General features: G+C 37.3%; 1 protein-coding gene across 2 annotated transcripts in view; it reads right to left on the reverse strand.

Annotated features, from left to right (window-relative positions):
• Window positions 1–13,253, reverse strand: part of ccdc141 (coiled-coil domain containing 141) — a 49,527-nt gene that overhangs the window by 19,821 nt on the left and 16,453 nt on the right. For both annotated transcript variants that reach the window (XM_058393190.1, XM_058393189.1), the window contains exons 7-17: window positions 12,301–12,489; window positions 10,817–10,989; window positions 10,181–10,322; window positions 9,010–9,129; window positions 6,725–6,916; window positions 6,281–6,460; window positions 5,883–6,068; window positions 5,671–5,796; window positions 3,883–4,071; window positions 2,941–3,102; window positions 1,466–1,612 (exon numbers count right to left, since the gene is read on the reverse strand). In XM_058393190.1, the coding sequence (XP_058249173.1) occupies window positions 1,466–1,612; window positions 2,941–3,102; window positions 3,883–4,071; window positions 5,671–5,796; window positions 5,883–6,068; window positions 6,281–6,460; window positions 6,725–6,916; window positions 9,010–9,129; window positions 10,181–10,322; window positions 10,817–10,989; window positions 12,301–12,489 (1,806 nt within the window). The remainder of the gene's footprint in view (window positions 1–1,465; window positions 1,613–2,940; window positions 3,103–3,882; window positions 4,072–5,670; window positions 5,797–5,882; window positions 6,069–6,280; window positions 6,461–6,724; window positions 6,917–9,009; window positions 9,130–10,180; window positions 10,323–10,816; window positions 10,990–12,300; window positions 12,490–13,253) is intronic.

Raw genomic sequence — 13,253 nt, forward strand, 5'->3', positions numbered from 1 at the left:
AGGACATAAAGAAAATTTAGACGTCCCCCACACGAGGGAGCCAAATACACACATTTATAAATGTACAACCATGGATACAAATGTGTATATACTTCAGAAGTTCTCGAGCCTCTGCCATTTATTTTTATTTAATCTTAGGAAAAAAAACGTAGTGAGTGAGATTGAGAACCTGCGATATACGAAAACATTGTTCATAAAGATTTTTTTGTATATAAAAAAAAGACAATTTTATTTTCTATTTTTAAAGAATAGAAAATGTATTAAAATTAAGTAATTCACACTTTTTAAGGTTGACAAGGATGTAATTGAAAAAAAAAAAAAAGAGGAATGATAACATTAAAAATAATAATAAATAAAATTATCCCCAAAATAGAGAACACAGACTATTTAAAGGTTTAAACCTCACAGATTTATTTAATTATTATACGCATGTTTACCTACATAGATTTAATTTAACAAAAAGACATTTTTAAAAAGATTTTTTAGATTTTTTTATAATAATAATAATAACTATAATATATATATTTTATTCCAATATATTTTTCTTGATATGTAGTTCTGAGCAGGAGAAATAAAGGTGAATGTGTTTCTTCAGTAGGGTTTTAATATAACTTCAAGCTTTGGATTATTTTCAGAGACCTGATAAGTGAGTGATAAGGAGGAAGATAAGAAGGAAGTCCTCATTGTTCTCCAGAGTGTTGAAGGACAAATGGCAGAACCCCACCACCAGAGCTGGGACAGAAAAAGCCTCACAGCTTACAGACTAAACAGAAACACTCTATAAATAGCTCAGGGGCGAAGAGACAGTGGAACAAACCCCTGAAGCTCTAGAAGGGGCCCAGGGCTGAGATATGCGATTTATAATCTACGGATTATAAACAGCAAAGTGTAAACTGACATTTTGGACAGAAAGCAGTGGTCAGACTGGATAAGAATGAAATACTGTATGACCAGTGAAAGGAGGGAGGAGAAAAGCTAAATTAGAATGACCTGAGATAATTCTTAAGTGCATAAGGATGCATTTAATGACACGCTGCAAAAATAACATCACAGAGCCGGTTAAAAAATGAGTAATAAAAAGTCTAAGAATCCTCTACTGGGTTTATTGTTATCTTATAAATATGAAATACTAGACACATTTTAATATATTCAAGACTTTATCACCTGCTAAGATGTTTTTTGCCCTACAGTAGATCCACAGATTTCTAACTTTGACCTATTTTGATTAGCATGTCCAAAAGGAAGTCTGGAGTATCAGTGACTAGCCTGTACATTAAGTGTTATGCATGAATGGCATCTAGAAATCAAGGAAGTCAGTCTCGGGGTTCAAAGCAGTGACTAATTGATCCAGTTATAGCAAATGGTTGCTGATTGTTACTCCAGAGTTGACTTGCTGATACGGAAAGTGAGCTTTATTCAAGCAGCTTAAGAAATAACAGATTTGTATAGATGGAGATTTCCTCACCTCACTGATCTCCTCTTTAAATACGCAGTAGTGCATGTTGCTCATCAGGTTCTCCTCACACCGACTGGCCTGAGTGGCCCAGATCACACTGCCCTGACGCAGGCGTTCCATCTTCTCCTGAACTGAAGACACCAACGTTTGCTGAAGCTAGAGAGACAAAATAAAATACCCAGAAACATTCATTTAGACATTAATCAAAACATGTGCTAAACAGAAAGATTTGGTTTTGCAAAAGATTTTAAATGTATTGATGGATTTTTAGAATATCAAGCCTATTCAATCATAAAGGTGCAGTGTACAGTATTACAGTATAAAGTGCTTAATTATAAAACCCTAAAAAAAAAATTCAGTGGCAATTAAGGTTCTCGACCGGAAAAAGGTGGTTTGTCCCCTCCAGGTTGGAGGGGTGTTCCTTCCTCAAGTGGAGGAGTTTAAGTATCTCGGGGTTTTGTTTACAAGTGAGGGAAGGATGGAGCGTGAGATTGACAGACGGATTGGTGCAGCAGCAGCAGCAATGTGGTCTATGTACTGGTCTGTTGTGGTGAAGAAGGAGCTGAGCCGAAAGGCGAAGCTCTCAATTTACCAGTCAATCTACGTTCCTACTCTTACTTATGGTCATGAGCTCTGGGTCATGACCGAAAGGACAAGATCCCGGATACAGGCGGCCGAAATGAGTTTTCTTTGTAAGGTGGCGGGGCGTTCTCTTAGAGATAGGGTAAGGAGCTCTGTCACCCGGGAGGAGCTCGGAGTAGAGCCGCTGTTCCTCTACATCGAAAGGGGCCAGTTGAGGTAGCTTGGGCATCTGTTTCGGATGCTTCCTGGACGTCTCCCAGGGGAAGGTGTTCTGGGCATGCCCAACCGGGAAGAGACCCCGGGGAAGACCCAGGACACGCTGGAGGGACTATGTCTCTCGGCTGACCTGGGAACGCCTTGGAATTCCCCCGGAAGAGCTGGAGGAAGTGGCTAGGGAGAAGGAAGTCTGGGCATCCCTGCTTAGACTGCTGCCCCCGCGACCCGGCTACGGATAAGCGGGAGACAATGAATGAATTAAGGAAAGCTTATTAGGATTGATTATAAAGAATGACTCATACTAGCCTCCTTGCTCTTAGCAAAAGCAGCATTTTTCTGGAGTTTAATGACATTCAAAAATATATTTTATGAAAAAAAAAAATTAGCATGAAGCATGAATGACTGACAAACAACCTTAGCATCTCAGTGTAGTGATAGAGGTGGAGTATGAGACATGAGTAAGTCACTGGAGTAACTGAATATGGACTGTACTGTGTGTTTTTGTAACAATCAAAGTGACAGCCTATAGGACTCCTTTGGCTGGAAGTGTTGTGAAAATCACTGCGCTCATGATATCAGCTCATGATATAGACTAAAAGCCAAACTAAAGCACTTGGACTACTGATTACTGATAAAATGAATCAAATTAAATTCTGTCCTCAAACAAGTTCATGTCCACATCTCACCGGTTGCTGGACAGTGCTGGTAATATCAGCTGTCAGCGACATGGCCAGTTTGTAAAGGTGCCGGACATGGTTCTGTCGCTCCTGATGCTGGCTGAGGTGGATCCTGGCCTGAGTCGGATCGCTAGACCCCTTCAACGGCTCGGCCTTTAACAGACTGTCCAACTGAGGATTAGAAAAATATGTTCCTATTATTCTGATCACCCCAAAACTCTTACTTGTACTGATTCAACACAGGAGAAGTTCTTTCTCAGCTTATTAAAAGTTTATTCTCGTTATTTTCTTAATACTCTTTATTCAGCACATTTCACATATTAATAAAATATTTAAGACTGAATAATACAACAAGTTAAGCAATTTCGCTATACATTCGATTATTTCAGATCTATGCACATATCAGAACTCTTCAGATGACTGATAAGCTTGACTGCAAGAGCAATAGACAAATAAAGAATAGATATGTAACGTCGATATTAATTTCACAGCTTAAATAGTTTGAGTATAAACACTAAATAAATATTTGATTAGAAAACAAGCTTGGCTGGGAGAATAAAAGTAGTGATCTCGCTAAACTTTTAGGCACAATTGAAGCAGTTAGTAGTCAGGAAACTTTGGACTCAACCTAGATTTTGAGAATGGCTTAAAATCTTCTTAGAATGGCTTCATAAAAAGTATTTGCAGTTAGTATTGAATGGAAGCAGACTTTAAAAAGTAAATACACCGTTTAGGATTGATTTATCAGCTCTCAGTGATGTCGGACACAATGGAGTATTTTTTCTCTCTCCATATGTTTTTCCTGAAATCAATAAACCTGTCTGAGACTCTGAAAGACACTGTAATAATAATTTTTTCTGCCTTTTTTTAATACTCAAGTATTTCTGTTTAGTGCCGCTGTTAGCTGACACTAATGGAAAACTGTGGGAGATCGATGAACCGTGACATTACCTCTTGATAAACTTGATGGAATTTGACGGCCATGCTGAGAACAGTCTCGTATTCACGGATTTTATCCCTCACACGCTGGTGCACCAGGAGCAGCTCGCTGACCCACTCATTTTTCTCTTTCACAGGGATTCCTTTCAGTGACAGCAACTCCGACGTCTTTACAAGGAATTCCACTTCTGCGTTCAGTTGCTAGGATGAAAGTTAAGCAAGACTAAATAATCTATCTTGCATAAATGGAGAGAACATAAATGGGAATATAATTCCTTCTGCATTGAATCTGTAGTGATAAAAAAGTAAAAATATTTCAGATAAAAAAAATGAATGAGGAAATGCATTGAGTCTTACAGAATAAAATATTACAATGTAATCTAATCTATCTATATATTTACTTTTGACAAGTAAATATATCTTAAACCTAGATATTTTAGCAGTCCATATTTACATGCAAAACCCATCAGATGTCACTGTGTCTGAATTGGCATTTATAAAGCTTTAGGAGATCATAATATTTTCATATAAAGTGATGCGGAAATGCGTTTATTTACTTTTTAATCTTGCCCTTGGCTATCTTTTTGCAGAGATCTGTCTGTAAATGTCTAAATCCTCACTAGCCAAGTGTGATTTTAATATGATTTCACACACTGAACGTCACACTTGATTAAGTGCTTGGGGTTACATGTCATATGGAAATGGACATAAGCCTGATCAAATCGGTTTCTAATCTGACAACAATCGTCAAAATGTCTGTGATCCTCCTGTGCCTCAGTCAGAATGAAATTTTTGAGGATAATCAGATTTGAAATTGATAGAAATTTCCTTGTAACTGAGATACATACTGTACAAGAGAGAAAAAAGTAAACAACAGAGGAAATGTTATCTAATTGCTCATTATAAGATTCTTATATAAAAGAATAAAATAAAAGGCTACTAAGTCTGATATTAAGACATGTTTAAAAATTTTAAGGTATGCTTGCTTCTTTCTAGGATAAATCTTTAAAATAAGTAAATATATCTAGAAATACCTTAGGTATTCTAATCTAAAGAAAGGTGCCCATATTCAAGATATTTTAACTTCTTAAACTTAGGAACATTTGTAGTTTTTAGAGCTATATATAGTAGAAAAGAATGAAAGTTCACTATGTGAAGGGGTTTCACAGGCCTCCATACATTTATGATAGAAAAGTACTGATATTCAAGCATTAGGCTAAATTACTGACACTGTTTTTTGAACCAAATTCCTTCAGAAATAAAGAGAACTGCGCTTTTTCAGTCTCAAGACTTAAGTTCAGATGCAAAGTTTCTTATTCTATTACAGTAAGATGCTGTTATCTGAACAACCCGGCTTTCTTTAGGCATCTTTTAAACTTGCGAATATTCATTTTAATGCTGTGCTATGTTGACAGTGTACCTAAAATAACATCACACGAATGCTCTCGATAAAAATAAGCATGAATACAAGGATCAGTAGATTCATTTAGGCTCATATTTCCTCCTGCTGTAAATATCCTCCACGTCTATTTCTCTGGTTTGCCATCTCTCAGACTAACACAGGCTAAAGTCAATCAGCAATGAGTATGTGATGTTGATTAAGGATCTGATTTCTGATTTGTGTCAAAGTTGATGTAAATTTGGTTTTTGCTTTGCTGTTGTTTTTTGTAGTGCTTGTATTTTCTAATCTGTTGCATTAAGGGTCACGGAATGGTTTTGTTGCGACCTGAATCGAATCACTTCATGAGGTGTGTAAAGTAAATTTCAAATTTTGTGTAAATTTCAAATCCCTGCACATACCAGAAACTGTGGCTTGGTGGAGTTGAATCTCTCTTGCAGCTTGGACACACTCTGAAGATCACTTCCCAGGTGTTGTTTGGATGCTGGAGCAAGAACTCCCTCCAAAGACTTCAGTTCATTCACAACCTGTAAACAGCAAACCACACCTCCTATTATTAATGTGCATTTCCACATTTCATCATAGTTTGTGTCAAACAAGTCTAGTGTTTTACTTTTTTAACTTGATCTTTGAAATTTTTCCACTGCTTCTTCAAAGACTTCAGTTGACTGTAATGGAGCTGCCATGATGTCCACAGGTCAGTGAGCTCAGCTTTCTTTCTGCTAAGACTGTCTGTAGTCTTTTCCACAACATGAACTGCTGCTTTGATATTCAGACTCAGCGTCTCGCTTGCCTGTAACTGGGGGCAAGCAATGGAGTAAATGACAACTTAGGCTTTTAACAGCAACAACAGCAATAGAGCCGGCAGACCAATTGACTAAACCTCCTTGTTGCATACATGTTTATTTGTTCTGTGCTTCTTCATCTCAGCTGCATTATTTGTGGCTTTGGCAATAGTGTGTATTGGCTAATCCAAATTAATGGTATCTAAAAGTATTCAGTGTAACTGACCATAGTAGACATGTTGATAAAGTTGTTGCCCTGGTCCTGCATGGAGAGGAACTTTTGTAAGAACAACTGCCATCTCGCATCCATGTCCTCCTTCATGACAGTGCCAATTTCCTCATTTTCCTCCTCAGCCTCTGGTCTTTTCTTATAGAAATCCGACAACATCTTAATCTGATCTCCAACCTGGGAGAGGATATTAACACCACAACAAAATAACAAACAAAAATAAATGAATAAATGACTGTCATATCAGGAAATAAAACTGCAAATACCATTTTATGTCATTTAATTGAACCCCAGGACATTGTTTTATTGGAGTTAGTGAAACGATATAATAAAACTATAACATTTCTTTCATAAACATCATCATGATGTTACTGTTGCTTATACATACAGTGAATTCTTAGAAATGGATTCAACAAATGTGGCAAATTTACAAATAAGCACCTCCTTGGCAGTAGATAAAAAGCTAATGTAGCTCCTGAGGCTCTCTAGGCGTGTGGAGATGTTCCTCTGCAGTGTGTTCAGCTGCTCTCTCAGAACAGAAGCCCGGTTGAAGAGCTCCACTGCCTCTGAGGACTCCAGCTTCTTTAGTTCCTCAATCATTCCCTCAATGGCGTCTGACTCTGCCACAACACTCTGTAGGAAAATAACAAATCTCAGCTTCTTGTTGACAATTTAGTAAGGGTTTTACTTTAAAGGACTCAACACTGTGACAAACTTCCTAACAATTCCACCCCATACCAACAGAGGGGCAGAGGGAATATCACCAAAATACTAGGCCACTTGTTACTCATTACTTTGTCTTGTACTCATCATTTTCCCATCAGCTTATTGCGACGTCTTGCCTCTTTTCTGAAAATTTCCTTTATATCTTGTCTATGTTTTTTGACTGGATCCTTTACTTATTACTCATTTTATGCATTTAGTCTATCCCTCTAGTGTTGATTCCTGGTTGTGTTTCACACTCTTGCCGGCCTTTAAAAGGATGACATACACAGTCATAAGTAGCTACCTGGAATATCTATAACTATTTATGAGTTAAACTAACAAGTATTGCTTTACATACATTACAGTACTACAAGCAAGAAAGTAACTTCATCTAAAGAATCAGGCACAAGTTGCTTTTCCATTGTATATGTGTTTATGTGGTGTGTATATATGGGACAGTAAGCTAGTGTTGTGTTTATCAACATGCAGGCTGTAACAGATGCTGTTTTGTGAAGTAATGGCATGAGTCATGCTGTCTGGTAGATTATATCACAAGAGAGACAGACTACACCTTTAAGAAAGATTGAAGAATAATATACATGATTTTTGTTGAAATTCAGGAGAAATGCTGGAAACAAACAAGAATCTCTCAATCGACCTCACTAAAGTTTTTAAACACTGTTGTTCTGCAAATCATACAGTCCATTACTTGTGAATTTGGTGTTCAACCCAAATTTAGCTGGAACTTAAAATCCCCTGGGATCAGACACAGTAGATGGTCTGCAGATACTCTGTTCTCAGTGAAAGTAATGATGAAGCAGGGATATATGTTGGGTCCATGGATGTTTAACTATTAAACCCTGCAGCATTAAGACTCCTTTCCAAGAAATCATAGTCCAACTAATCACCACTGATACACACCCCTCTTAAGACAGTCCACCAGTCTGCAACCTTGCAGAATACCACCTCATACTTAATAACAATAACTAAGATTGCAGCACCGGCATATGCTAGATTTTGATAGACCTTGGGAACAGCAATTGAAGAGATTGCTTAGTGGTTAAGGATCTGGCATACAGACTATCAAAGTGCTACTGGTTAAACCTAGAGTAAAATTATTAACTCTTGAGTTGTATTCTGTTTAAATTCTAATTCACTTTGAATAACATGATACCACAAATCAATGAATCATTAGTAAGTATTGAGGCAAATGTAGCTTAGAGGCAAAACTATTAGGTAGGTCATGTTAACCAATGATCTTTACCATTGCCAAGAGACCTACAAAGAACTCCAGAGCGTCTACAGAAAACCTATTGGTCAAAAGCAGTTGTCAATGGGACGCTAGAAATGTAGAGACCAATGGATAGAAAGATGTCAGCATACACACTGTCACTCCAAACCATATGTCAAATCTCTCATGTTCCAACTGCAGAAAGATATACGGGTCCAGGTATTGCCCCAATCTTTACTAACACACTTGCAGATGGTCCACAATGCAGCAGAAAGACTGTTGACTATAGTAAAAAGCATGATTACATTATTCAGTGGCTCCCTGTCCATTTTACAATGTAGTTTAAGATCCTGCTGATTGTTTTTGAGGCTCTTAATTCCCCCCATCTTAAATCACAGACCTTATCCGTTTGCATTGAGCTTCTTAGATCTGCCAAAAAAGTTATTTTACATGTCCAGTGGTGTGCCTTAAACTAAACAGTCATTATTCCAAGCCAGTGGAACCAGTTGCCACTTGAAATGAAATGTGCTCTTTCCATTTCTGCTTTTAAATCTTGGCATACATCAAGCCATCCTTTTATACTCTTGGCCCACTAATCCAATCGGTCTGTGCTTGTCCCAGGCTGTTTGCTAGTCATTGATATGTTTAGTTTGGTCTGTAGGTCTTTTATAATATATACATATTTTTTATTATATAAAACCACGTAACCATTAGGAAGCAACTAAATCTTTACTTGCAATAGACTTCCAAAGCATGGTTTTTCGAGATAAATATTTATATGTGTGCAAACCTGTGTATGTTTGGATTGCTCCAGGTGTTTGCTGAGCACCTCCTCAGCCTCAGAGAGTGAGGAACCAGGCTCCATACAGCTAGATAAGACACCATTACTGCTCTTAATCCAGCTGGAGATCTGAAGAGAAAAACAGCCAGTGTGATCAAATGTGCAGCTCTTCTACAATCAACTTGTTTCCTAATATTCAGAAAAAAACAGTCATTGGCAGGAACTGGCTTGGTCAATTTTACAGGCAGCCATATGAATTACCATCTGGAATGGAACAAAACATTTTGGCAATCATCATGTTTTTGAGTTCTAGCTTAGAAAAGCAGAGTGAAATAAATTGTTTTCATTTAGGAAGCAGAAATAATTTGCAGGGGGTAAAATTACTGGCAACAAATTGCAGTTTGCTGCACAGCCATTGGCAACGATCAATTCCTTCCAGCATCCCTCAATCCATCAGAAAGCTTGCTCCAATTTCAAATGAAAACTTCCTTTTTAGTTTTCCTGGTTGCTTTATTCTGTTATTCTAGATTGCTTTTTCATTTTCCAAACATAAAAATATATTAACAATACATATATTATATTACACATCTAAATTAAAAGGCCAGGTCATTATAGCACAGCAGTATCAACACATGGAGTACATTCATCCATAACAAATTATGGTCATCAATTCACCCATTTTTATATGAGTTGTAGTCTGAATTCTACCAGTTGTGAAGGAATCCACACTAGCAGTGTAATAGGAAAGCACATAGGATAAAATGTTACTTGATTAAGCCTGGTTTTACAACAAACTGAAGGGCTACCAGTGTCACTTGGCTCAAAAAGAATGCCCAGAAAACATGTCACATAGCGGTCCAAAAAATGTCACATAGCGGTCCAAATCATGAGGTGCTTTTTGTAATGAACATGAATACACACATTTCTGGCTTGCTGATTCCTCACTTAAATGTAATCTTCCAGTAGAATTTGTTTAAGAAAATCGTCTCAGTTGTGTTATGCTTTTAGAGATGGTCATCTTCACACACCTCACCTTTCACTGGTAGTCATACAGTATGACCGGTGATGTGTACCTGTGCACCACTGGAGTTGTAAGGGGAATGTTATAAACAGCACTGGGTATTGAGTATTTGATTTAGAAAAGCTTTGCTGTTATGAGTGAAATCTTTTTACTCTATACCTTTTCCTCCAGAGTGTCGAAGGAGGTCAGCAACTGCTGTTTCTTCCCAGTAAGCTCCTTATAGGCTTGACACTGCTTGCTCAGTCCATCCACCCGCTCCCTGACGTATCCCAGCATCTTCTGTACACCTCCGACTTGGGCACTGCCAAAATAAATAAATAAATAAATAAAAAAAAAATCCAAGCTCAGTATAGCAGTACCTGGATTTGTGTAAAAATAAATAAATAAATAAATAATTATGACATCTAGACAGTTTCTGTCTAATACAAGATAATGAAAAGTAGCTCATTTATACTGATTATTAAAGGTTTTACAGGTGGACGGAACCTGGGTGACACCGGAAAGTGTGATTATAAATAATGTCCTTTTCTACAGCTGTGTATAATCAAGTGGGGTTATGTAACCAAGGGCTTTTGAGCAGCTTATAAATCAGCATAATTTCTGAATTCATTATAGAGTTAACACTAAAACCTTCCTGCCGAAGCCATCAAATGTGTAATAATGGAGTACAAAACTGGCCGGTTCAATAGCAGTTCAAAGCCGACACCATAGTATTCTTCTATAAAAGTGTTTTTCTATGGTATGTGCTTTGTAAGTGCTTTAAACTGTTGAAGGATCAGCTCTTAAATGTCTCACCTCTGTGGACTAAGCTTCTGAAGTATGAGCTGTCCTCGTTGAAGAGGTTCAGCAGCCGCTTCTTTAATACTGCGATGCAGCTCTTCGTGCTTCTTAGCCAGCTCGGTCAACTGCACAGTTTGAGTCCGCAAAGCCTTTATGGTGCTCTCAATGTTTCCCAGGATTTCAAAAGCCTGGAAACCACAAAAAAAGAGAGAAAATATGGGACATGCTTAGTACTTGAAAATTATTGTAGTGTCTGGCAAAAAAAACCAAGAATAAAGCAGTGTGATAGTATGCTGTATCAAAAAGACTTTTAAAAACATTTAGCAGAAGAAAAAAAAAACTACTGACGTTCTTAAGAGTGGTGATTTCTTTTGATAGTTACATCTGATATTTTTGCTTATAGTAAAATAAAGGGGAAAACGATGAAAATCTCCTTATGACGTCTGACTCTTTTACCCCAAATTTGTCATCTAGCACACTATAGAACTCAGATCAAATCCTTCAGTGTAGGAAATTCTGGATTTTTTTATGAAACCTTGTCACGTGATCTGTGATATGAATCAGTTGGAGCAAGGAAATGACCAAATCATGCAGGACTCCACACATTAAATGACTTAATTGCAGTATCCACTGCCATGCACTACCAAGTGCAGCTTAGTTATTATACATTTCCTAGGGCTTATGAATATTTAAAATCCTGTTTCCACAATTTTTCATTCCACTTCACAAAATTATGCTCTTTTAAACTGGTTGATTCACTCATTCTGTGATCTGGTTCCCTAAATAAATAACCTCAACCCTTAGCTTAATAAAAGTTACATAACATGGTATTCCACCTACTTTATAGCTTAGCCATCATATTAGGGCCTTATGAATATAAGTTTTGTTTGCTTGTTTTTTTATTAAAGTTTCTACTCTGAGAATGGGAAATTAAGAAGAAACAAAAGAAAATGGGTGGAAATTAATCTAACACTTTTTGTACACCTTTTGGCAGCAAAACAGGAATGAATACAAAGGAAAGGGTTTTTTTAAAAGAAAACAATAAAGGGAAAGAACAATACAATGGGGAGAAAAAATTCAAAGAGTACATGTGGTAAAAATTCGAATAGATTTTGTAATATTGTGAATTACATAGCTAATTAACTTGCTGTTTTGGTATGTTTACAACATTAGCATACTCACATCTTGCTGGAATCAATATAATTAAAAGGGCTAATTATCAACATTAAGCAACAAATGTACTTAAATGAAGGGAATTCATTTCTAAACTGAAAATGTAATATATTACTAAATCAATGAATTTATTATTAATTGGATATATTCAGTTCATTAATTAAGGAAGCATAACATGGGCATATTTTTATTCACCATGAGACTTACAGTCTCTTTAATTTACTGTCTGTGATGATTGGAGAATACTGCACCGCAAGCTTAAATAGGGGAGTCATCAGAGCCATTAGCTGTAATTACGGCTGAATTTTACTGCCTGGCTCACGTACTTTATTAGCGCTGCTGAAGAAGCTGTTGCTCTCATGCAGCTGTCCCAGTCGACACATCATCAGGTCCCATAACTGATCCTTTGTCTTGAGAAGATTCTGCCTTTTCTCTGAGATGGAGTCAAGCTTTTCACTGAAGGGAAGAAGCTCAGATGCTTGCTGGAGAAGTTGCTCAACCAAAAGGGTCCATTTCTGCACAGAACATATCAGATAATAGTATGGAGATGCACAAGGAGCAGACTGGATTGAATATTGCAGCACAATCAACAATACCATATCTCCCAATTGTAGAATAGTCAAGTGATCTATTTTTAAAATGGGACTGTCAGTTTCTCAACATGATGCAACCAGCACCATGCTTCACTGAAGGTGTTTTCATGCTATTGTTGGCAACTAGATGTAGGTGTGTTCATTGATGTGACAAAGTTGAGAAAAGTTCAACTTGATGGAAATATGAAGCGACTCGATGGAGCGACTTGGTGTAAATGCGACTGAAGAAAGTAGAGCACATGTGATCTGTAGCAAAGAACACACACTGGTTCTACTTTCTCTTATATATACTGGTGAATTTTATACACAAACGGCAAAAACATTTTTATGCCAACCGGTTGCTGGAAGCCTAATGACACCTTCATGATACAGCGACTGGCTACATGCAGCGATAAAGTCACTGCATTTTTTTATTTTTTTTACATCTGCACCATGCATTTGGCAATGGATTTCACAAGCTTTCCACTCTTTCATAAAGCCCAGCTTTGTGGAGAGTTGTAGTGTGAACAGCTTCTCCCATCTGAGCTGTGGATTTCTCCAGCTCTTTCAGATCTCTTGGTTGCTTCTCAGACTAATTCCCTCTTTATCCGGTCACTGACATTTGGTGGACGGTTTATTTCAGACAGAGCTCCAGTTGTGTGTTGTTCTTTCTATATATTTTTTTTTTTTAATAATGGATTTAATAA

Source organism: Hemibagrus wyckioides, linkage group LG06 (genome assembly GCF_019097595.1).
Source record: "Hemibagrus wyckioides isolate EC202008001 linkage group LG06, SWU_Hwy_1.0, whole genome shotgun sequence".
Classification (NCBI taxonomy): domain Eukaryota; kingdom Metazoa; phylum Chordata; class Actinopteri; order Siluriformes; family Bagridae; genus Hemibagrus; species Hemibagrus wyckioides.